Raw genomic sequence first — 26595 nt, 5'->3', positions numbered from 1 at the left:
GAGAGGAAGACTTTGTTTTTAAAAATCCTGTCAGTTTAGGAATGGCGAGGTGGGGGATGGCCAATGCAGCCTCAAACACAGAGGTCCAATTGTCTTTTCATTTTGCACCACTACACCCAGTGTCTGACACAGAATGCCCCGGTGTGTTCCACCGCCTGGACTGCGTGGGGAGGTGACCAGATCGTACTGTCCCTCGCCATCACATCGTGATACGTTTTGGGTATGATAACACAGCCCCTCCACCCTCAGAACAGGAAATGAAGACTCTAAACATACTGGTAGGATTTAATAGTGAGAATGGGAGAAGAATGGTAGAAGAATATCTGCATAAAAGAAGGACATTTCCATCAAGAGTTTTTCCAAACCTTACTCCTTTTGCTCGGCTTAGGATATCTACTATTGTTAACAAATGGGCAAAGTTTATTATAAACAAGAAGAGAAGTGCTTTAAAGGATCACAGGATGGTGGGCTTACTGCCTGTCACAGGAGTCACTCAAACTTCCTCTAAGAAATAGGGCTATTAGAGCTAGTTGGATCACTCCCTAGTTTTGTCATTTCATTAAATTCACTGGACCCCTGAGGCAAGTCATTGCCTTCTGTGCTCACTCAAGCACAAAAGCACCCCTGACAGCTATGAGTAAGCCAGCTAGGGCTGGTTAGCTTGCTTTCTTTGTCTAATTCAAACATACCTTCCTTTATGTATTTATTTGTCTGACAGAATTTCAGCCCTATTGGACCTTCTGGTCCTGGCTGGATCTCCAGTCTCATTAGAACTTTTCTCCTCTTCCTCCATCCTCAAATCGCAACTCTGAGTTGGAGATGTTTTGATTGACAGGTCTTGCACAGGGTGACTGGAACCTTAAATCGAACTCAGAAAGATACCTCTTCAAAACCCAGAAGCCTTCTAGGCTCTGAAAACAGCTTCCAGCACCACATATAATACTTATATGAGTCAGAAAAGAAACCAAACTCATAAGCTTCCCTGGAAATCTGCTTAGCAGCTCAACAGAGAAGAATAATGCATAGTTTTCTGGAAGAAATGGAGTGAACTGGGTGATTCATGTTTGTTCCTTACTCTCCACAAGTATTATTAATTTTCTGGTCCCATTCCTCCATCACCATTTGTCACCCAACCAAAACCAGCACTTCCTAGGGGAAGAGAATGTGGAACTTTGACCCCTGGTCTTCTGTAACCAGGTGGCAGTTTTTACAGAAGGGAAATCTGTACCTACCTGAGTTTTTGTCAGGCAGTCGGTTTATCCTCCACACAATGGAGTTGAAGGCATGCTCATACTTGGCAGTTCCCAGGGTTACTCTCATGACAGGCTCAGAGCCAGATACACTAGTTGAGCCAAAACTTGCCCCCCGGTTCACTTTGGCTTTTAGAGACTTTTCCCCGAGGACACTTTCCCTGCGGAAGTTTTTCACCCACTCACTGGGCACAGGGTAACGAACCATCACATTCTCACAGGGAACCTGGGTGAGGGGGTCTCGGTTAGAGGAGAAGCCTGTTGACATCCTCAGCCAGCTCTGCACCTCCACCTCTGCCCCATTGATGCTTGCTGCTGTCCTGAGTGTGAAAGGCAAGGTCTTCTCTGCAAATACTGTCCTGAACCGCATTAGCTCAAACCGGCAGGCATCTAAAGGGTTGAACAGAATAACCCGCGAGGTGTTGAATACATCCTCATCCACACACCCATGAAAACGGCACTGATGGAGCTTGATCCACTTTGTGGTGGTGGTGGGCATGATGTCCTGCCGGGAAACAATTTCATTACCTTTGACAAGGACATCGTTGAGGCCCAAGCGGCACTCTGCAAGCCCAGAAAGGAAACTCAGAATGTGGATCCGTGTCAAGACATGGTGCTGGAGAATCTGGTTGTCTCCCTTGCTTACAATGCCAGAGAATTCATCCCTGACATCCACGGTAATCTCCTCCTCAAGGTAGTTCAAGCCCACTGTACTCAAGTCCATTGACAACACTGGCAGATTCATGAGCCGGTCCTGAATGGCTCGGATGAAACTCAGGAAGTCATCGTAATTGGTGGTGCCCAGCTTGATAACTTGTTCCCTCTCTGCCGTGTGGGCCACAGCAGGTTTGGGCTGGTATTTCTTCTTCTCCTTATAGGTGACACGGTCTATTCGCAAGCTGTGGATCCTGCCATTCTCGTCATAGTTTTGGAGCCGGGGTTCTGAAATTTCATGGCAGCTCTCCAGCTTGAACTCGCGGAATGGTTTTTCTAGGCCCTGCTCATAATACAGCTGCAAGTAACCACTGTCTGTCAGTTTGATGTAGATGGGTCCCCAGTGCCTAGATGACATGATGTTTTTCTTCTCAGGGATCCTTAGCATCATTGGCCATCCATCCCTGGGCTGGGACAGCACTGAACCAGGTGGGTGGTCATCTAGTTCAATCCAGGCTTTCGGGTCATCATCTGGTAGTGTCGCACTGCTTAAGTGATCAGGATCTTCTATCTGAAGTTGCTTGAGTTTTTCAACGGCATCAGAGTGTGACTGGTTTTTGCTTGAGTCATTAAAACTGATGGCATCCTGGTAGATGACAATGAGAGACTCTCTTTGGCTTTTGCCGGTGGCACTGGAAACAGAACTGTTTTGGGACCGCCTCTCCTGCTCCTCAAAGAAAGCAATGAAAGGGTTGATGGGGGAGGGCTGTACATCCTGCAGAGTCTCATTCAGGAAAGGATTGGTTGCCCTCCACGGTGGCGGAGTCTCAGTTATGGAAGGTGGATGGTTTAAGGAGGAAATGTCCAGCTTCTGAACTTTGGAAAAGTTCATCAGGGTGCTCTTGGGACGTTCCCTCTTCTTAAATGACCCAGCTGAGTGATAAGGTACATCTGGGGTCACAGATGCGGTAGGTGGTGGGTTTGGCTTCAGGGGAGAGGTGACAGGTGGCAAAGGGCAGCTGACTTCATTGTCATCAAAAGTGACCCAGCTGGGGAAACGAGCAGGAGTCACCGGAGTTGCAGAGTGTCCATTCATGGCTGGACTAGTGGGTGGCCAGCTGACGGCCTCCATCTCTACCTCTTCATCTTCCTGGAGTGAGGAAGAACTGTCTAAAAGAAAAATGAGAGCATATGAGGGCTGCTATTCAGGGCCTCTAGAAGTATGGGAAACAGGTATGGGAAAGAAGAGTGACTAGAATTTTATCAGGAATCTGATAAATTCCAAAGCAGCTCACTACCAGTCTCAAGTGCTAGTCTGGCACAGAATCTCATAATTTTATAATAAGCACACCAAAGGGGCCACATATCAAATGCAGGAAGAATACAAATAGGTCTATCAATACAGAAGCACTGATAGGTCCAAGGTCCCTTGCAGTTTAACTCTTATACATTCTCCATTTAATAGAAGTTTCTAGAATAGAGTTTTTTTTTTTTACTATGCTCTAAAGTATGTATTCTTAATTCTTAGACATTGAAAACTACCTTCTACATAAAATGATATAAAGCTGATTTCCTTAGACAAAACAAGTTATCTGTGCTAAGTGATATGATTACAAATAATGTAATTGGAGGGAATTTGCCCAAATGTGATCAATAAATATTAAAAATAAAATGTTAACATCCTTACTATGAAATAAGTTCATACAAGTAAATAAGAAGACTATAAAAACTCCAATAGAAATATAGACAAAGAATATATACAGACAGCTCAGGAGAGAGAAACTAAAAATGTCTAATAAACATGTGAAAAATTTCCAATCCCACTAGAAAGAAGAAAATGCAAATTAAAGATGATCAGTGAAGATTCTTAAAGTTTTTAATCTTCAGTGAGGGTAAGAGTACTAAGATGTGAACAGTAAATATACCTTTAATGGGACTTTAAGTTGCTACAACTTCTCTGAAAGTGGTTTGGCCATTTGTATTAAGGGTCTTACAAATGTGCATAAATAATAACTTTGTAATTCTTCCCTAAGGAAATAAATCTAAACTGTGCACCAAGTTTTGGGCAAATGTTAAGGTACAGCCATTAAAATGTTTACAAGTATGCAATAACATGAGGAAATACTCATAATATAATTTCTTCTATTTTCTCTAAAATACTTTTCCATCTTGGAGTTTAAAAAATTATTTTATGGGGAAAAAAAGTGTTACATTACAAATAAAACTCCACCCCAGCATGGGTGGAATAAAAGGAAAGGGATATAGGACTTGAGTTTCCATGAGGGAAAGATCCAAAACTTTCAGTTAGCATCAAGACCCTGTGTCTATGGGGATTGTGGGAAGGGAGGGGAAAGTGAAGCCTTTAGGAAGGAGTGGATTCTTTTTTTTTTTAAATAATTTTTAAAACTGTTTATTTTTGAGAGAGAGAGAGAGAGACAGAGCATGAGCAGGGGAGGGGCAGAAAGAGAGAGAAGGAGACACAGAATCCAAAGCAGGCTCCAGTCTCCAAGCTGTCAGCAGAGAGCCCGATGTGGGGCTCGAACTCATGAACCATGAGATCATGACCTGAGCCAAAGTCGGATGCCCAACGTACAAGGCCACCCAAGCGCCCCAGCAAGGAGTGGATTCTGATGAAGGAGTAGCAGAGAAAACAAATCTGTGTCTGGCATCCAGCAGATATTCAGTAAAAGTGTTGAGTGAATGAGTGAGAAAAGAGACTTTGCATTGGAGCAGTTCTATTTTCTCTGTCCCTGGAGCAATGTGTATGGGGCCCTCTGCCACCCTTCTACCCACTGTTTCTATCACCAGTAATATGGCATCAAAGAGAAATGGATGCTCAGTGGTTGAGTCAAGCAGTTGAGTTTTCTGACCACTTCACTTAACTGTCATGAATGTCATATCCAACCAAACCAAACCAATAATGCTGCACATAACTGGAAGTAGAGTCACACGTGGAGGGGATGGCTGCTTGTCATGCATCTTTTCAAGTGTATTTATTTATTCAAATAGCAATCCTCTCTACTGAAAACATCACTTTGAAAATGTAGGCTAAATATATGAGCATGCATACATACATATCCACATTCACCCCATAAATATAATGAGCCAAAAAGTATTTTCTATATGCACAGAGCCACAAAAGGATTCTGAAGCATTTTACTGTTTTAAAATTTACTTTGAGAGAGAGTAGGGGAGGGGCAGAGAGAGGGGTAGAGACAGAATCCCAAGCAGGTTCTGCACTGTCAGAGCAAAACCCGATGCAGGGCTCGAACCCACGAACCATGAGATCATGACCTGAGCTGAAGTCAGATGCTTAACCGACAGAGACACCCAGGAGCCCCTCAAAACATTTTAAAGTTAAAAACAAGACTTCCTTTCAAATTAATCATTAATCTACTTTTGTAGATGTGTGGTTTATTTTCTGGAAAATGAAGGGAAAAGGGTCAAGAAACAGGTTTGTAGGATTTATTATTTTATTTATTATTATTATCATTATCCTTATCACTACTACCACGGCAGCAACTACTACTGTTATCATAATGAAGGCTAAAGGGAACAGTGTGGCCCGGAGTAAAATATAATCACTTCCTTGAACCCTCCCTAGACAACTGGAGTTGCATCTCAAAACCTCAATTCCTTATGAAGCTGCTCTAAGAAGCTTTTGTGACCTCAGTGCTCCCACCCAAACAGCCTGGTAGTGACCCAGCCCCTGTGGGGGGATATCCTTGTGGCCTTGGGGTTCATGACCACTCACTCCCTCGGTTAAACAAGCCAAGTCCTTTTCCTCTGGAGGGTGCTTTTCTGCCAAAGCTGTTTATTCTTGCTGCCAAAGGATTCCCTTCTGTTGGGAATCCTGTCCCTAAAATAGCATTTCTCATTTTCCTCTATGAAGCCAAAAAAGAAGGGGGGGGTGGGAAAAAAAAAGGGCTTTGTCTCCACTAGACACAATTTTCTTACAATAAATTCCTTTTCAAATGAAGCTATTTAAAATCACACTAAGTTCTAGATGGTTTTAAAGCATTAGACTTGGAATACAATTTAAATGAAGTTTCTTTAAATCTGGAGGGAAAGTTTTTAATTAATTTCTAGAGATTCTATATTCTCTTTGATGGCCATTAAAAAAGTATTAAAAGACTTTGTTACAAAATATTCTCTCCTTTGGCAGTTTCAACTCCCATGATTACAAACTGCTTTAAAAATTCATTATTTTAGGGCAGTAGTGGGTCATAGGTCAAATTTCTGGAAATGGGATTTTTTTCCCTCTACAAAACCATTTATTAAAAAAAAAATGTCTTGTGGGCAGTTGGGTGGCTCAGTTGGTTAAGTATCCTACTCTTGGTTTTGGCTCAGGTTATGATCTCAAGGTTCATGAGTTTAAGTCCCTGCATTGGGCTCTGTGCTGACAGTGCAGAGCCTGCTTCGGATTCTCTCTCTCTCCCCCACTCTCTGTCCTTCTCCTGCATGTTCTCTCTCTAAAAATAAATAAATTTATAAAAAATGTCTTAATGAAGATACTTTTACAGATGAAAAGCAAAAGTAGTCTGTAGCTCACATGAAAATAAAGCATTTCTTGGGGCAAACCCAAGGACTGACACATACTACTTTGAAAAATTATCCCTTATTAACACTGACTTCCCTATTTTTGTAAGCTCTTAATTTTCTATCATTTATCATTGAATGAAAGAGATCTTCAATTGTTTTTACAAAGATTAGGTCATATATTTTCTGAGCCTCTTTTTATTAAAACATCTTTATTATGTTCTTTGAGACTTTCACATATAAAAAAACAACTTATCTGTATATAAAATTTCTGGAGGAACATGTGTATTATATATGACAAAAACTTGATATCCTTTATATAATATTACGGAGTATTCTTAATAAAAATGATACACCCTTACAAAAAATAAAACAAAATAAGATAAGAACAGACAATTCATGGGATGCCTGGGTGTCTCAGTTGGTTGAGCATCCAACTCTTGGCTTCAGCTCAGGTCATAGTCTCACAGTTCATGAGTTTGAGCCCCACATTGGGCTCTGTGCTGACAGTGTGCAGCCTGCTTGGGATTCTCTCTTTCCCTCTCTCTGCCCTTCCCCCACTCATACTGTCTCTGTCTCTAAATATACTTTTAAAAAGGGAATAATTCACTAATGAAGAAATGCAAATGTGTAAGAACTATTTGAAAAAAAGAAGTTTAACATTTTTAGAAAATAATAAATATAATTCTCTCTGTGTCAGAGATACAAAAATTTGGGAAGAATAATAATTATTGGTGACATGAGGAAACTTACACTTTGATGGAAGTATTAAAAAATCTTTCTGGGGGGCAAATTGAAAATTTGTACAAAAGCCTCAAAAAGTGTGACCCCAAAATTCTACACATAGAACTGTATTCTAAGGAAAGAACAAGATGGACCTGCAAAGATGCATTTAGTGTAGGTTTATCACAGCAATGTTTGTATCAGAAAAATTGGAAAACAACCTACATGCCCAATAATGGGAGATTGGTTATATCAAGTATTATACCCCTAAAATGGAATCCCATGTAGCTATTAAGACAATGTTATTGACACATGTTTATTAATATATAAACTGATTATAACATACATTGTTGAGTGAACCGTAACAAGAGTCTACAATCTGGAGTCAAATTGCCTTGGCTTCAATTCCGTACCTACAGCTTATTAGCTATGTGACTTTGGGCAAGTTTTTAGTTTCTCTGCACCTCAGTTTTCCCATCTATGACATTAAGAAAATATTAAATCCTGAGGCACCTGGGTGGCTCAGTCGGTTAAGTGTCTGATTCTTGATTTCAGCTCAGGTCATGGTCTCATGGTTTGTGGAATCAAGCCCTGTGTCAGGCTCTGTGCTGACAGTGTGGAACCTGCTTAGGATTATCTCTCCCTCTGCTTCTCCCCTGCTTATGCTCTCTTTCGCTTTCAAAATAAATAAATATACATTAAAAAATACTAAGTCTTACTGTCAGGGTTGTTGGGAAAATTTAATATAGATTTTAAAACTGTGCCTGGCAAGTAATAAATGATAAGTGTTCAGTAGATGTAGCTGCTATCACTACTCCTATTAGAATGATACATTTCATGATATAAAGTACACATATATTAAAAAGCACTGGAATATAGTATTTGAAAATATTTTGATGTGAAAACCAATATCTGCTGTGGAGTAAGAGGTGATTCAAAAAAATTTTAAATCTGTACTCTTTAAGAAAATGCTGTCTGCTTACAAGATAAGTAGTAAAAAATCAAAACACATCCTTAGCACTCCTGCCAATTAACCTTAGAGAAAGAAAACAGTTTAGCTGTAATCCATGTTGATAAAGCAGTAGTTAGATCTTTCCCACGACACTTATGACTAATGTAGCTGGTACTAAAAACAAGGGGGGGAGGGAAGTCAGCAAATTTCTTCAGTAAGAAATAGGCAAAAACTAATTACGCTCAGAACAAAATTAACTATCATCCAGGATTCCATTTTATTGACTTATTAAAATAAAACCAAAGCCAAAAATCCAGCGTAATTTTAATTACTATCTCTTCCACCTGCTACCTCCAAATTACTTTTATGATGAGTTGGGCCGCTGCCAAACCAAAGCCATGTATAAAATCAGGTTCTCATTTGCCCACTGGGAGAAATGCTAGTAGCTAAGAGCTGCCTCATGCAGACAAAAAAGAAATGGTAGATTCTTTCAATGCTAGACCGCAGTCTATTTTACGTTCCCCAAAGACTGAATTAAGTGATTACAATGGTAGTCAAAGTCACCAAGCTGAAGAAAAGTAAGAACTATGGGGGAAGATGAATGTTCTATGATATTTTGAATAGAGCAGAGACGCCATCCTCTTCTCTCCCGTTTGCTAACCCAATTTGTTTACGCAGTGACAAATGCAGAAACTGAGAGCTGTTCATTGAATTGATTTGCAGTGGCAAGAACAAACGTTCTTAGATTATTGCCGTTTTCTCAAGATGAGGCAGCAGTCACTGTTAAATAAGAGTACAGACTTAAAACTGTATAACCAGCTTCAGATGCACAGCAGGCCTTTACATATTTGTGGAACGATATATAAAGTGAAAATAGGACCACAGACTTTCCAGGTTTGAAGAGATTTTAGAAATAATAAAATTTGACCTTCCTTTTGCTGGGAGGACTAAGGGGCTCAGGAAGTTTAAGTAAACTACCCAAGGTGACATTTACAAAGTCTTACTTTTAGTGTTCACTACCTCTGGTATTTTCTTAATGCTTGTTTGCTAAGCTAAAATCTGGTTAATTTTCCCCATTGCCTTTGAGATTGGCAACACAGCTTGCCACACAGCTTTTTGGGAGCATTGTCCAGAAGGGGAAAAGAAGTCAACTAAACAAGGGTTTACATCCATTTACACAAAGAAGCCTTTGGGCATAAGGTCAGGTGATGTCAGCCCCTGATGTGTGAATATGTAAGGGTGAGAGAGTTAGTCATCTGAACCTTATCAAGGGAGCTTCTAACTTACATAAAAGAAGCTGAGACCTGCTTTGTCATCACAATACACTGATAAAGAGAGCCAGAGGGTTTCTGAGTCTACTCCTCTGTCCTTAGCATTATCCAGGAGACAGGCTGCTTTGATGCTGGTGAAGTTACCTGGTCAGACAAAGCAAAGAAGCCAATCCATCCAACTATGACTTCCCCACTATTTGACAGTGGGGAAATGTTCCTAGCAGGAGCATTTGACACTACGTTCTGGTTTCTATTTGCTAAGAGGACCTATGAAGCAGTATTCAGTTGTCCTGCCGACTCCCCCCCTGCTTATTAAGATGAGCTCACCCAACACACCTCAGCTCTGTTTTGCTCAGAAAAGCAACACATTTCATCTCTTGCTCAGAGAAGCAAGCATCAGACTAAGTTTGATGAATGTCACAGGAATCTGTGTGTTCCTGGTGAATCTGTTCTCTCTGGTTCTAAACTTTTGCTTTTGCTTTATCACTGCCCACTTCACCGGGACTCAACCTTTGGATCCCTGCTTTGGGCTCCTTTCCTCTAACAACTAAATCTCCACCCAACTGGCTTACTGGTTCTCTGGCTTAATATGCCTTTCTGATATCAGCTTCTCATGTTGTCTTAGGCGGAGACTCTATTCTTCAACTCCCATCAGGGCAGAGATCCTACTACAACACCCTGCTGTTGTCTGAGGGTCACTCCAGTTCCCCAGCAGAGGTCGTAGGCACAGAGCAGGATAGATGCCAATGTCTTTTACAGATTGAAAAATCAACATGCCATTTTATAAATTAATCTCTTCACATTTTATACATTGGGGTATATCAAAAACCTAACTACTAATAAGGCCTGCTGAGAACCTAACCTGTGTTTTATTGATTTGTCATTGCCATAGCAAAAAGGCCCTGTACTTCCCTCCTGGACTATTTGAGCACACCAAAGAGGGGTGAACAAAGAGCTTTCTAGGGTCTAAGCTGTTTGTGCAATGAAGTGCTGCTTAATAGACCATAAAACTCTTCTATGGTGTCCTAAATAGACATTTTCTGAAGGCATACAAATGGCCCATAGACATGAAAAGATAGTCAACATCACTAATCATCAGGGAAATGCAAATCAAAATCACAAGGAGTTTTCACTTTATACCATTCAGAACGGCTAAAATAAAAAAAGACAAGAAATAACAAGCACTGGCAAGGATGTGGAGAAAAAGGAACCCTGGTGCACTGCTGGTGGGAATATAAATTGGCACAGCCACTGTGGAAACAGTAAGGAAGCTCCTCCACAAATTAAAAATAGAACTACCATATGACTCATTCCACTACTAGTATTAACCAAAGAAAATTAAAACACTAATTTGAGAAGATATATGCACCCCTATGTTTATTACAGCATTATTTACAATAGCTGAGATATAGAAGCAACCTAAGAATCTACAGACCGATGAACAGGTCAGGAAGATGTCTGTCTGTCTGTCTGTTTCTCTCTCTCTCTCTCTCTCTCTCTTTCTCTCTCACACACACACACACACACACACACACACACACACACACACACACACACAATGCAGCCATAAAAAAAAAGATGAGATTGTGGCAGTTGAAACAACATGGATGGATCTAGAAGGTATTACGATAAGTGAAATAAGTAGACTGAGAAACACAAATACCATATGATTTCACTCAAATGTGCAATCTAAAAAGCAAATGAACAAATAAAAATAGGCCTATAAATACAGAGAACAAACTTAATACTTGCTAGAGGGAAAGGGATGGGTGGGAGGGGCAAAATGAATGAAGGGGACTGGGGGATGCAGGCCTCCAGTAATGGAATGATGAAGTCACAAGAACAAAGAACACAGCATATGGGATATAGTTAATGGTATGGTAGTAGCATTGTATGGTGACAGATGGTAGCTACACTTGTGATGAGCATAGTAAGGTATAGAGAAATTGAATCACTATGTTGTACATCTGAAACAAATGTAACTTTATGTGTCAACTATGTTCAAATAGAAATTAAAAACAACAACAACAACTGATCTCTGGAGTGATGAGAAGTAGAAAAGGTTCTTTTGGGTTAGGAGCTTAAAAGAAGAGGAGCGTCCAGAAGTTACTCTAAGGGAGAACATATGGGAACACAAGGAAAAAAGAGGGTCTCCATCCTGACTCTGAGTGGAGAATAGTTTGTATACCCAAGAAGTGCCAGAGGTGGGGACCAGGTCAAGGACTACCTGCAGAGGCACTGGGACAATGTCCTTAAAGAGCGGCAAGCCGGGGCGCCTGGGTGGCTTAGTCGGTTAAGCGTCCGACTTTCGCTTAGGTCATGATCTCGCGGTTTGTGGGTTCGAGCCCCGCGTCGGGCTCTGTGCTGACTGCCAGCTCAGAGCCTGGAGCCTGTTTCAGTCTGTGACTCCCTCTCTCTCTGACCCTCCCCTGCTCACGCTGTCTCTCTCTCTCTCCTAGAAATAAATTTAAAAAATTAAAAAAAAAAAAAAAAGAAAAGAAAAGAGCGGCAAGCCTACAGTGCCCATGCCCTTACTGAGACCAGGACAGGTGACACATCAGGACTGCCTGTCCCTCTGCCACCATGGAAGTGTCACTCATGTGTGCCCCCATATCCTTACTCACTATTCATCTGGCCACCATGTGAGGAAAGACCCCAGCAGCCACCCATTTGAGCCTTAGTGACAGGGACTGTTACTTCTCCAAGGTTGACCCGGTAAGTTCAGCAGAGGACTTGTGATAAGGGCAAAGAAACGGAGCTGGGGACTGTCACACAGTATTACATATGCTTGACTGGGTACATGTGTGTTGGGGATGAGGAGCAGAGCAGGCATTCTGACTGAGTCTGTATCAAGCCTTCGTTCCATGTGTTAACTCTGCTAGGCTATAATATAGCCTTCAGGAGAAGTTCAAAAGGTCTGTTGGGGGTAGGGGTACCTTCAGCTGGTCTAAGATCACCCAGAGAAAGGTTAAGGGCAATTACCAATAGCTGAAAAAAATCTCTATAAATCATTCCCTTTTACCTATATTGCCCAAAGCTCATTGTTTTTTATGTGGACTTTCAGCAATGACAGTAACAAAATAACCAGCAGCTCCTGTGTACAGTAAGCCACTTCTTTTCAATCGAATTTGGGGTTGGTAATTTGATTTCATTTCAGTGCTTATCCAGCTCCCATTTAGTTACCAAATCAAAGGAGACGTTTTTATGTAGACTGAGGGTAGATGAAACTTATAAACTGAAAACCTATCAGTTAATACATTTTTAGAAAAATAGGAGAGCGACTAATCTCTAGCATGGCAATAATTTATTCTAGCCAGCAGAGCTCTATTTGTATTTCTGAATGTCTCAAATTTTTCAGAAGCCCTCATGAGGTAGATCATCCACAGGCAAACACCAAAGTGCTATTTCCAGATGGTTCACACACTTGGTACACTTTTCCTGACTTGCTACAGCATTCCCACCATCTGGCATATATATATATCAGTGTTTCCTGGGTGTACACAAGGCTTGTAAGGGAAAGGCTAGTTTAAACGTGGTTTGTACTAAGGGCACCTGGGTGGCTCATTTGGTTAAGCATCTGACTTGGGCTCTCAGGTCATGATCTTGCCATACATGCATTTGAGCCCCATGTTGGGCTTTGTGCTGACAGCTCAGAACCTGGAGCCTGCTTCAAATTCTGTGTCTCCCTCTTTCTCTGTCCCTCCTCTCAAAAATAAATAAACACTGAAAAAATTAAAAAATTTTAAGTGGTTTGTACTAATGATGGATTGAATTCCTGGCTTCATGCTGGTCTCTACTGCCTGTTGCCTGTTTTGTGTCACTGCAGATAAAGGGCAAAGCTTGGGCTCTGGAGTCAGTTCGACCTGGCTCTGCCATTAGAAAACTATGAGATCTTGGACACATTACTTGACTTTCTCTAAATGGCGGGATTTCTAAACCCTCATGGCAAATAATAACAGTACCCACTTCATAGGATTGTGAGGGGAAATGAGATCATTAATAGACACTGAATTTAACTGGGTTGCAGCTCAATAAACGTTAGCAATCACAGTAAAAATATGTAAATATTATTAGAATTCTCAAGGAAGCAAAAGGGAGAGGGAAGGAAGAGAGGAGAGAGAATGCCTTTGAAGTCGTATTATCAATCTGATGGAGACTGAAGGACAGATTGAAAAAGGAAAGGAGGAAGAAAAATGGAAGAAAAGGGAAAGGGGGATGGAGAGAGAAGAATGTCTCAGGTTATGATTCCATGAGTCCAAATCTTTCCATAATTGTTCCATAGATAAATCTCCAAAGGCTTGGGAATGATCAGAGATCTGAGGGTCTGCATTCACAAAGTCATTGTGACTACAAAAAAGCAGCACTAGTCTATCATGTGAGGGGACTGTTAAGTCTTGAGTACACTTTGGTCAAGACAGAACATCCAACTTTCTCATAATCCTCTGGTAAAAAGAATTGCCTTTGTAATTGTAGGGCAGGTCTAAGATGTTTTTGTAGTTTGGACAAGTAATCCTCAAAATGGAGGGGTGGAGGGGTTCACTCAAGAGGTATACAGAATGATCCATTGGGGTATGGGAAGAAAATATCAGAACCTCTATTTTTGTTCAGTTTTAACCCATCCTTTAAACATTTCTAATTTTTGTTCATGTTATAGAACATTTACTAAAATACAAGTATGTTTGTAATATATAAATTTATAATACATATACACGCACAACACACATACACAAATATTAGAGGCTCATGATCAAATCTTTGGAGAAACATGACCAAACATTTGGAGAAAACTGGTATAGTGCACTAGGCATGTTTCAAATACTTGGCATGACTTCACATATATATAAAGATATCACCTCTTGCCTGTCCTTTATAGCAGTGGGCTGTTGTAATCAGAAAAAAATGGTCTTGGTTGTCAGTTCAAAAAGAGAAGCATTTTGCCAAATAAAAAGAATTTTTTATTCCCTTAAACTCTGCTATTTGGGCAATAATTCAATCTTAAATACCCCGGCGCTCCTGTGGTCATGCTAACAAACTATCTCAGACTTTCCCTGATGCCTAGAATCAACCTAAATATGACTTCATCACCACTCCTCCTTGCTTTCTAGAAAGTTTTAATACCAGTCTTCCAAATCTGCAGAAATTATGAAACTGACCTAAATAAATAACCGCTGGAGTTGCTGCCAGAGCCAAACACTGTGTGAACTCAGTATCAGAACACCAGTCTCCTCATTTCCCTTTTTTTGTTTACACTCTTGGTACCCAGAGAATAAATAGCAATCACAGGAAGAGGGGATGTCTGTGAGATCCTGATCATGCCAAGGACATCACAGCTCAGCAAGTGTCTTCAAAGTACATGTTTTAAATCTCTTGTTGTTCAAGTAATAGGTTGAGACTGTTACCTTTGTTCTCAGTAAAGCCCTAGAGGAAAATTCAATCCACATAATTCAGAGCAGAAAGACAAAGTCAATAGAGTCAACAATACTGATGGAAGAAATACTCTATTACCTATCCTGCAACCCTCTCCCCCTACTCTGGGTAACCACTTCACAATCGAACTTTTCCTCCCTCTCATTCAAGCTTTCATGGATCTTCAGTCAAGGTGCCCCCACTACGATGCGTATGATCCAAGCAAAGTCACATACTTGTTGGAAATCCTGAATAGACTGACTCAAGCACAGGAAAATAGTGGGAGCTGAGTTATTCAGATAGGGGCACCCTGAAGAGCCTACTTATTAGTTCTTGCTGGCTTGATGCTCAGAGTTGCCAAGGTTTCTGACCATCTCTGAGAGATGGCAAAAATGGCCTCAAGAGTCTTCCTTCCTCTATCCACGCTCTTGGGCAGTCCCTTCCCACACTGACTCTGAGATGAAACAGGTGATTGGTTTTAGTCAGGATCAAATACATCACAAATGGTAACTTGAAAAGTGCTTGTGTGCTGGTGCTTGCCCTCTTTTGCTGTACTTGGAACCCCAAGACATGATAAGTGAGCCTGCAGGGGGATAAATGACCATGTGGAGGAGATGCAAGGCACCCTAGCCAACCAGGCCGCTGACTGCAGTCCCATGAGTGAGCTCCTATGGTGATCAGCTCAGCCTAGCACAGACTACGAATTGCTCAAGCTTGCCTAGACTGTGGATATGCAGAATCTTGAGCAAATGATATTTGGGGAGCTGGTTGCAGGAGGAGAACTAATTTTCAGTGTGATTTTTATGTAACACAGTAAAAGTTGATACACCAACTTCCTAAAGTGTGAGTTTTCAGCTTTTCTTCTAATTCTGTAAACTACTTTATCCTTAGAATAAATTCATTTTACTTAAAGTATGTAAAGTTGGCTTTTGTTGCTTGCAATCCAAATTATTTAGGAGCCAGGCAAGAGACAGATGACAAGATCTGTGTAAGAAACATGGCAGATAGAAATTTCTAGAAACTTCCAAACCTATCTATTTTTTTTAAAAAATGTTTATTTATTTATTTTGAGAGAGACAGGGAGTATGAGCAGGGGAGGGGCGAGAGAGAGAGGGAAAGAGAGAATCCCAAACAGGCTCCACACGGGGCTCAATCTCACAAACTGCGAGATCATGACCTGAGCCAAAATCCAGGATTGAATGCCTGACCCACTGGGCCACCCAGGTGCCCCCAAACTTGTCTGGTTGTTGAGCAAAACTATTTTGTTGCTACCCTCCGCTCTCCCTCATTCTTCTCACAAAGAAATAGAACAGTATACTTATTGCTTAAATAATATAAGACATACTTCAAACTCTAAGTTTGGAGGGGAGGAATTTTAAGATTCTTATCTGAAGAGCTGTCATCTTTGGTCTGGGTCACCCTAGACATAAAGAGGTGGAAAGAAGTTAGGCTCTTACTGCATTGTCAAGTGGTCCGTGGACTGTGGCTATAGGCTGGTTCATATCCTGGCTACTTTACCTATTAACATGGAAACCTTGGGCAAGTTATTTAAATGTACTAGGCTTTAGTTCCCTCCACGGTAAAATGGAGATGATAATAACAATATTTACCTCTAAGTTGTGCTAAGGACTGAATTAATATAGGTTAAGTTTACATAGCAAACATTACATAAATATTTGATACTATTACTATAATGATTATTCCTGAGAGTCTAGGTTCCCTTAGGGAACACCTCGGAAAGAGACATTTGGCATTGTGCGAGCTTTGAGAAAGCCATGAAAGAGAAGGCTTTATTTCTACTCCTGGCTCTGCCACAAACTTGCTATGGTCTTGGGCAAGTCTCTTTGTGCCATTTCCCTCCCCACCTGTAACATGGATATTCATAATCCCTGTTCTAGTTTGGAAGCAAAGATGGGATAACACATGTGAACATGTTTCTAAACATTCGAAAGAGCTTACCTGCTGTTTGGTAAGGTCTATGATTATTATTCAGATAATGAGGAAGTTTTAGGTTAGAAATAAGTCCTATAATTTCTCACGTCATTTGAGTAGGTCCTAGGTGAGGAGTTACTGCATTTTAGAGAGAGAGAGAGAGAGAAATGCAAAAACCAGTCTTGGAATAAAGATTTATTTACAGATATATTATCCCAAAGCCTGTGTGTTGAGGGGTGTCCGGGTGGCTCAGTCAGTTAGGCGTCCAGCTCTTGATTTGGGCTCAGGTCATGATCTCAGGGTGGTAGGATTAAGCCCTANACTGATGGGTGTGGGGGGGAGGGGGGAGATGGGCATGGAGGAGGGCACTTGTGGCGATGGAAACCAATCTGACAATAAACTATTTGTAAAAAACAAAAAACAAAAACAAGTATCTTACATAATGTTAAAATCTGAAAAAAAAGAAAAAGATTTGCTCAAGAAAAAAAAAGGAAAAAAAATAAAAGAAAAAAAAGGATTAAGCCCTACATGGGGCTCTGCACTGGGTGTGGAGCCTGCTTAAGATTCTTTCTCTCCCTCTGCCCTCCCTGGCTCATGGTCTCTATCTCAAATAAATAAATTAATTAAATTAAATAAATAAAAACAGGAAAAAAAAAACCCCTGTATGTTAAAAGGCTTGGTTACATATCAGATCAAAGAGGTCATAGCCTAGGGGTGCCTGGGTGACTCAGCTGGTTAAATGTGTGACTTCAGCTCAGCTCATGATCTAACAGGTTCACGTCATGATCTCACAGTTCGTGAGTATGAGCCCACATGGGGTCTCTGCTCTCAGCACAGAGCCCACTTTGGATCCTCTGTCCCCCTCTCTCTCTGCCATGCATTCTCTCTGTCTCTCTCCCTCTTTCCCTCCCTCTCCCTCTCTTTTTCTCGCAAAAATAAACATTAAGAAAAACAAAAGAGGTCATAGTCTTTTCAAAACTGTCCCAGATATCATTAGTATTTTTGAGAAAATAAATGAAACCAAGTAACCTGAGAGTAGGGGAAAGTGGAAGGTCAAGGGCCTTTATACATCCTGAAGTGACAGATGCCACTTCATCAACTTGTTCCCCAACTGTCCATAAGACTAGCATTGAGTGTTCTTTGCCTCAGCGGGGGACAACTCAGGATTTAAGGCCCGCTGAATCTAAGGCACTCATGGGAACTCATTTTAAAGCACACTGGGTTTTAGAATTGCTCTAGTCACCAAGTCCTAAAATAAGTAACAATTTGTTTCTGTATCATAAAGATGAACTGTTTTTGGATAATTTTAAGGAACAAGTTATATTTTAGAAAATTTGGATGGTACAGAAACCCATACCATCAAAAGCACCTGAATCTTGCTGTCACTGGAGGTAAGTGGTGTCACATTCTAGTGTTTCCTTCAAGCTGTCTCAGTGTACACATTCACAAACACTCACCTATCTACAAGTCAGGATTTGTCTGCATATATAGTTTTAGAACCTACTTTTTTTTTTTTTTTTTGGTTAATATTCATAGATGAGACTTTTGATGGCCAACACTGAAAACAGGCAGGGCGGAAGGCAGTACGTGGCAGCAGTCGTTGGCAGTATCTGACCACGCTGTTAGGACCAGCATGACATATGCTAAAAGGGTTTGGAGGGCAGTTTGTATTCATTCCAGTACATACATGCAATGTCTGGCTGCCTCGGTGGGCCATGCAGGATACGTGAAGAGTAATGAGAAACTGAGATACTGGATAAAGGATGATCAATGCTGATGATTTGTTTCATGAAGTAGATGTGACTCTCCCTGACATTTAAAGTCAGGTCTTCGGTAGACAGAGATGAGGTAATGGGATCAGGGCTTCTATTTTCAAATCTAAAGCTTGCCTGGCTGTGACATGCTGAAATGTTGACAAACAGGCTGCCTTCCAGTCTTTAAAAATAGTAACCTTTGTTTCCCACACTGAGGGCATTTCCTAAGGGTCAGATCGAGTGTCCTCTGCAGCTGGACACACAGCAGACTGGGATGTGTGGCTACTTTTTGCCCCGTCTTCGCATAAATGAGAGAAGGCAACCAGAGGACGTGAAGGCAGAATCATCTGCCCACTTCAAAGCACGAACCCCAGGACTTTGTAGGGCAGGTTGCACAACATAAAACAGAGGTTTGCTTCCTCAGAGATTTTTCAAGAGCATAGGAATTTCTATCCTATCTTCAAGAGCAGACTGGGGCAAAAACATTAGTCTTTTTAGCAAGTAAAGAATAAATAGTCCCAAAAATATTTAGAGAGGATGAATGTAAGTGTTCTATCTAAAACCTTAAGATTTCTGGTTAAGAATAAGAAGGGTATAGGGTGTATAAGAGAAGATAAGCACAAACTGTCTCCAGAAATTGGGGCAAAATTGAGTCACGGAAAGAGACCTTTATGGTGTTAGTTTTTCTTCAAAGTATTTAATTTGGGATTGGATTGTCTAACCCCGCACGGCCCTTGGTGACTTCTGGAGTGTGTCTAGAGTTCTCTGGTGACTTGAGGGGCAGACTGGAGGCTTTACGGCAAGAGAGGCAGCTGGAAGGAGAGAGGGATAATAACCCACCACCACCTCCATATTCAAGACAACAGCAGCGGCTTGGCTGACACTCCCCAGTTGTGTACCGCGAACGCTGGATGCTCTGCTAGAATGGTACCGAAACCGTCTGATCCTGGAACGTTATATGACATAGGTCCTCGCATTCTCCCTATTTTATTGATGGGGCCACTGAAGCACAGAGGTTAGACGACTTGACCAAAGTCACAGACTAGTAAGTGGTGCAGCTAGAACCTGACCCCAGGAGGTCAGAGTTCACGACCTTCAGCTTGACCACTGTCATATACAGCAGCACTGGGAATGCAGCTCAATGTCTGTAGAACTAGCTAATCTCCAGCAAGTTACTCAATTTCTAAGTCTCAGTTCTGTCACTTTGAAAAAGCATAATAAAAATAGGCTGGTCTATCTACCACAATAGGGATGTGAAAATGAAATGAGACATGTGCATGTCACTTGTAAATTATGGCATGCCACACATTTTTTAAAAGTTTGTTTGTTTATTAGAGAGATGGGGGGGAGAGAGAGAGAGAGAGACAGAGAGAGAGAGAGAATGAATCCCAAGCAGGGCCTAATGCGGGGCTTGAACTCACGAACCATGAGATCATGACCTGAGCCAAAATCAAGAGTCAGACAGATGCTTAACTGACTGAGCCACCCAGACGCTCCATGGCATGCTACACATTTTAAATTACTGTCATTATTACTGATGGAAGAAGAGAAAGAAAGAAAGAAAGAGGGCACTTATTTCTTCATTTTGAGGTTTTTTTTGTTTGCTTTTGCTTAATATGAACATTTTAATTTTAATAATCAACATAAATAATATTCACTGGTAGGCACATTAAGTATTGAGAAAAAGCAGAAAACATTCCTATATCAGGAAACTGTGATTAGAAAGANGAGCTCCAGTGATACAGCCTGCCCTCACTGCTGGCAGGCAAGTGATACTTATTTCCCGGAAATGGAATGAACTTTCAAGGACTTGTGGCTCTCCAGATAATGACTTCCTGTTCCATGAAAACAAAGCACAGCAGCTGGAAATAACAGCCTATCTGTTATTATCTGGTCCCTATTCCATATCTTAGAGCTATCATTCTTACCCTGGTCTGACAGGGGCTTCTCCGGCTCCAGGATTCCAAATCCCCAACTGCTTTGAATAGACAAAAATGCCAGAACTTAAAACCAAGGTTAGAGGGTTGCCTAGGTGGCTCAGTCAGTTGAGCATCTGACTTCAGCTCAGGTCATAATCTCATGGTTCATGGGTTCAAGCCCCGCATTAGGCTTTGCACTGACAGGGCAGAGCCTGCTTCAGATTCTCTGCATCTTTCTCTCTCTCTGTCAGTTCCCTGCTTATGCTCATTCTCACTCAAAAATAAACAGACATGGGGCTCCTGGGTGGCTCAGCTGGTTGGGTGTCTGACTTTGGCTCAGGTCATGATCTTGCGGTTTGTGGGTACAAACCCCATGTTGGGCTCTGTGCTGATGGCTTGGAGCCTGGAGCCTGCTTTGGATTCTGTGCCTCCCTCTCTCTCTGCCCCACCCCTGCTGGTGCTCTGTCTCTCAAAAATGAATAAAGGTTAAAAAAAAAAAAACAAGATTAGAAATAATTACCTTTGAGCAAAATCACCCTGGACTCAGACCAACCTGCTGGAAGTCATTAAATTCCCAAGCAAGGCTAAAGTCTCTGATCTATACTTCTACCACAGCACATGCAGGCATGATCTCTTTGTGTTTATTTTCCCACTCTGACTACTACATTACAGTCTTTTGAACTTAATTGTGCTGCGAACTTCATCTCAGAACGCTAAGTTGGGAAAGAGGAAAAAAATGAACATCTTCAGGAATTAAGTAACAGATCAACAAAGAAGAGTTTAGTCATTTACCATTAAACTAAAAGGTTGNCTGGTCTGACAGGGGCTTCTCCGGCTCCAGGATTCCAAATCCCCAACTGCTTTGAATAGACAAAAATGCCAGAACTTAAAACCAAGGTTAGAGGGTTGCCTAGGTGGCTCAGTCAGTTGAGCATCTGACTTCAGCTCAGGTCATAATCTCATGGTTCATGGGTTCAAGCCCCGCATTAGGCTTTGCACTGACAGGGCAGAGCCTGCTTCAGATTCTCTGCATCTTTCTCTCTCTCTGTCAGTTCCCTGCTTATGCTCATTCTCACTCAAAAATAAACAGACATGGGGCTCCTGGGTGGCTCAGCTGGTTGGGTGTCTGACTTTGGCTCAGGTCATGATCTTGCGGTTTGTGGGTACAAACCCCATGTTGGGCTCTGTGCTGATGGCTTGGAGCCTGGAGCCTGCTTTGGATTCTGTGCCTCCCTCTCTCTCTGCCCCACCCCTGCTGGTGCTCTGTCTCTCAAAAATGAATAAAGGTTAAAAAAAAAAAAACAAGATTAGAAATAATTACCTTTGAGCAAAATCACCCTGGACTCAGACCAACCTGCTGGAAGTCATTAAATTCCCAAGCAAGGCTAAAGTCTCTGATCTATACTTCTACCACAGCACATGCAGGCATGATCTCTTTGTGTTTATTTTCCCACTCTGACTACTACATTACAGTCTTTTGAACTTAATTGTGCTGGGAAATTCATCTCAGAACGCTAAGTTGGGAAAGAGGAAAAAATGAACATCTTCAGGAATTAAGTAACAGATCAACAAAGAAGAGTTTAGTCGTTTACCATTAAACTAAAAGGTTGTTTGGGTATAATTTCAGAAAGAATTGATAGGAATGGGTCTAAAGTCTACTAATCTGTAATCTCATTAATTACACAGAAGGTTAAATTACACAAGATATCCATGTTCACTGAAGAAATTTTAGAAGACACAAGTGAAAAAAATAATAAAAAGCACCCAAAGTCCCACATTTACCATCAAAATAAGAGACATCTGTGCTATTATAAAGGTTGAGGAAGGAGAAACTGAAAATAATAAGTTAACTGTAGGAATCAGGTGGGAATCGTGGGACACAAACCTGTACTAGGACCTGGTGGTCACCTTGCAATAAGTGCCTGGACTTCTGTCCTCTTAGGCAAGTCCTCTGAACCTCCCTGGAATATTACAGAAGTCATTTACACATGCACAGGATAATGTGTTGTATAGGAATATTTTGTGAGACCATCTCAATAAATGAAGAAGAGGTAAAATTTAATATCCATTAGTGATAAAAACTCTCAGCATATCAGAAATGGAGGACAAATTCCTCAATCTGATTGAGGGTGTGTGTGTGTGAGGGTGTGTGTGTGTGTGTGTATGAAAAAACTCAACTAATATCATAATGGTGAAATAGTGAATGTTTTCCACCAATTTCATTGCTTCTGTTCAGTACTGTGGTGGAGTCCGTACGCATGGCAAGAAGGTAAGGACAGGGAAGGAAAAGCAAAAGAAAGGGGTAAAACTCTATTTACAGGTGGCATGACTGTATACTCAGCAAATCCAAAAACAGCAACAAAATCATAGAAGTAATAAGTTAATTCAGCAAGGTCTCACATACAAAATCATTACCTAAAAACATATTCTATATCTAAATACTAGTAACAAATGAATGGAAAATAAATTTATCTATCTATCTATCTATCTATCTATTTATAGTAGGGTTCATGCCCATTGCAGAGCCCAAAATGGGGTTTGAACTCATGACCCTGAAATCGAGACCTGGGCTGAGATCAAGAGTAAGACACTTAACTGACTGAGCCACCCAGACATCCCTGGAAAATGAAACTTTAAAAATTATGATTTACAATATCATAAAAATATCAAATACACAGAAGTAACTGTAATAAAAGATACAGAAAATTGCAGTACTTGAAAACCATGAAACACTGCTGAGAGACATTAAAGAAGGCATAAATAATGGAGAGACTTCATGTTAATGGATTTGAAAACTCAAATTATAAGATGAATGAATTTCTGAAATTGAATTATAGAGTCAATGCAATTCCAGTCAAAATCCCCAGATGTTTTTTCCCTTTGGTAGAAACGGATGAGCGGTCAGTTTTTATCAAAGCCTGTCAATAGCCAGGATAATCTTGAAGAAGAATATTTTGGAGGGCTTACATTGCTAAATTTTAATATTTACTATAAAGACTCAGTAATTAAGACAGCACAACAGGAAAGACAAATAGATTAATGGAACAGAATGGAGAGTCTAGAAGTAGACCCATATACAGACATTTGGGTTTTGACAAAGGTACCAAAGAATTAAATGGGAGAAGAAAGTTCTTTTCAATAAAATGTGCTAGAGTAACTAGACATACATATGGAAAAAAAATAGAACTTAATTTGTTCCTCTCTCTACATATACAAAAATTAAACTGAGAAAGACCATAGATCTATATGAGAGCCTAAACTATAACACTTCTACAAGAAAACATTAAAAAAAGCATTTCATGACTCTGTGGTAAGCAATCACTTCTTAAGACAAATCAAGCACTACCATGAAAGAGAAAAATTTAATAAATTGATTTTATCAATATATTTATCAATATATCACTTAAAAAGTTAAAAGGCAAGCTACTGAAAAGAGACATATTCAGAATACCTAAAGTCTCACAAATTGATAATAAAAAGAAAAGTAACCCAGTAAAAAAAAACAGGCCCTTCATAAAAGGAGCTGTATGAATGGCCAGAGAGCAGATGATTAGACACCAAGGAAGTGTGAATAACACTACAACTGATACCACACAGCCACTGCAGTGGCTAAAACTGGAAAGCATAATAATATCAAGTGTCATAGGATGGAGAACAACTAGACCTCTCTTACATTGTTGGTTAGAGTATAAAGCTGTAAAATCATTTTGGAAAACGGTTTAGCAGCCTCTACATTCACCTAATGTATGAGCCAGCAATTCCACTCCCGTGTGTGTATACAAGAAAAGTGAAAAATATGTCCATGAATAAATTTGTTCAAGAATGTTCATAGTAGCTTTATTCATTAAAGTGAAAGACTAGAAAAACCCCAAATATCCAACAATAAGAGAATGGATAAGCAAACTGTATCAAATTCATATAATAGAGTACAATTTTAGTGATAAACCCAAGTACTTAGAAATGTAACAACATGATAAATCTTAAAACCACTACCTGAATCTCAACTAGCACACCATCACTTACCCTAGTTTCATTGACTGGTCTAATCTCATATCAACCCTATAAAGGAGATAGTATAATCCATCAGTTTTAATAATGAAAAAGATTCACAGAGGAAACATAATACCCAAGATAATATTTATTCATTCATTAGTTCATTCAATATTTACTGAGATTATACAGTTTGTTAACAGGTGGTGTATTATATGCTAAGGATATAATGTTAGCAAAACTAGACACAAGATTTGAACTCAGTCCTTCCACTACACAACACTGCAAGGTACTGTGACAGGTCCTACATTAAAAAAAAAAAAGTGTAAAACACTGTTGTTGCAATTACGCTATAATACAAAGTGCTCTTATAGGTATATGCAAAGTGTTGTGTGATCTCCAAATAAGAAATGACTGCTAATTCTGCCTGAGTTGGCTAAAGCGAAACTGGCAAAGGGGCTAGCATTCAGCAGACAGACTGCTTTGAGGCACTGAGGAAGAATGGAAAGGGTTCAAGATTTGGAACTAAGTCCACCTGGTACGGATGCTGGCTCAGTATGGACATTTGTGAAATGTGAGTAACTATCCAACAGTTTAAGAGGTGGTTGTGAGAACTGGAAATAATACCTAAAGATCTAAGCACATGCAGAAGAAACTCAATTTATAGTAGCTTTTAGTTTTTGAAGAAATAGCTGGTGTTAGTCATACAGTCAATATATGTCTACTATTGGTGGTTAATCTCCAGAAAGCCTTACCCCTCAAAACAAGAATATTCGAAACTTGAATTAATTTTCAAAACTTGAAAAGCTTAAGATTAAACCCTAAACCCACAGCAATTTGCTGGCTTTGACCTCCTGCCTCATTTGAACATGATTTGTGCCCAATATACACCAGGAGGCTTGGGATTAAGTAGAGTTGGCTATCTTAGTTTGAGTGATTTACACAGGGTTAGGAGCCAGGACCCAAAAACACTTGGACTAGTGGGGATAGCAGTCACTCTGCATTGTTCCTTTTCATACAAAACCACTCAGAATATGCACTTTCTCACTGTCTCTTCTGTGCCCAGCTCATAGCAACACTCACTTTAATCTGCATGAGAAACACTATCGGTCTACAGATTCCTAGAACAGAGGCTAGTGGTAAGAAATCAATTAACCTGAGAGAGACAGCCTAGTAAGGGAGGACCAAGAAGGCAGAATTTTCTCAATACACAGAGGCTCTTCCTGTGGCGCCTGCATCCAAGATTTTAATATAGATAATGAAATAGGCTCAGCATCTCTTCGGATGGCCCAGCAGGTGAGCGCTGCTGAATATCAAGGCATTTACAAAACAGGAGCTCAGAAGTTATTCCCGTGGCTGAGTGGCTCTTTATTGACATTTCCAGTCAAGGTAGAATAATTACAGCAACAGGGACTGTGGCACCAACCTCTCCTAACCACATAGGTTTCTATGTGCACAGTTGACTGATGAACTGACGCAGGAGGGTGGAAGGGTGTTTACATTATTTAATCATCAGAGCAAACACTGCAAACAGCTTGACAATGAGCATGGCTTGTGGGAGAAAACAGGCTTGCACTATGTCAGCCACAAACAGGCTGTAGATAATGTTGGGCAAATTATTTAAGTTCTTCAAGCCTCAGGTCCTCACCTATAAAATGGAATAATGATGCCCTGCAGGATGCTGTGAGAGTTACAGATAATGGAGGCAAGGGCCTGGCACAATGCTTTGCATGTGCCAGACATCTAACTAGTGGTTATTCCTGTTATTGTAATTAATGTAAGGCGTAGCTATCTATAATCTGGGGGGGTAGCCAAGGAGAAGATACATGCTACAAGTTGACTGCTGTTGTTGGATAGAGGCCATGTTCAATGGCTCTTAGCCTGCTTACATGGAGTGGATTCAGGGAAGGGTTTGCTTGGGATGGGGAAGGAGGTGTGCGAATGAGAACATGTACTGGGTGAGTGGAGGGTAACAGGACAGACAAAGAGGGGAGAGAAGGGGAAATGGCTTTCAGAAAAGGCACTTGTATCTTGTTACTAGACTATAAGCTATTTGAAGGCAAGGCCTATGTTTCATTTTATGTTACTTTTAACTCTGTTTTTATTCATTCTTGCAGGCTCCATCAGACTCTACCACAACACCTGACACTCAGCAGACACTTGGTAAATGTTTACTGATATACACCTGGATCAGGCCCTGACTCT

The 26595-nt window shown here is 40.6% G+C and overlaps 1 protein-coding gene across 3 annotated transcripts in view; it reads right to left on the bottom strand.

Annotated features, from left to right (window-relative positions):
- Nucleotides 1–26595, bottom strand: part of STON2 (stonin 2) — a 116878-nt gene that overhangs the window by 7962 nt on the left and 82321 nt on the right. For all 3 annotated transcript variants that reach the window (XM_077750808.1, XM_077750809.1, XM_077750810.1), the window contains one exon: nucleotides 1233–3074. In XM_077750808.1, the coding sequence (XP_077606934.1) occupies nucleotides 1233–3074 (1842 nt within the window). The remainder of the gene's footprint in view (nucleotides 1–1232; nucleotides 3075–26595) is intronic.

The sequence above is a fragment of the Crocuta crocuta genome, unplaced genomic scaffold (genome assembly GCF_008692635.1).
Source record: "Crocuta crocuta isolate KB4526 unplaced genomic scaffold, BGI_CrCroc_1.0 scaffold186, whole genome shotgun sequence".
Classification (NCBI taxonomy): Eukaryota; Metazoa; Chordata; class Mammalia; order Carnivora; family Hyaenidae; genus Crocuta; species Crocuta crocuta.
The sequence above is the reverse complement of the archived record's forward strand: the minus strand, read 5'-3'. Positions and strand labels throughout refer to the sequence as shown.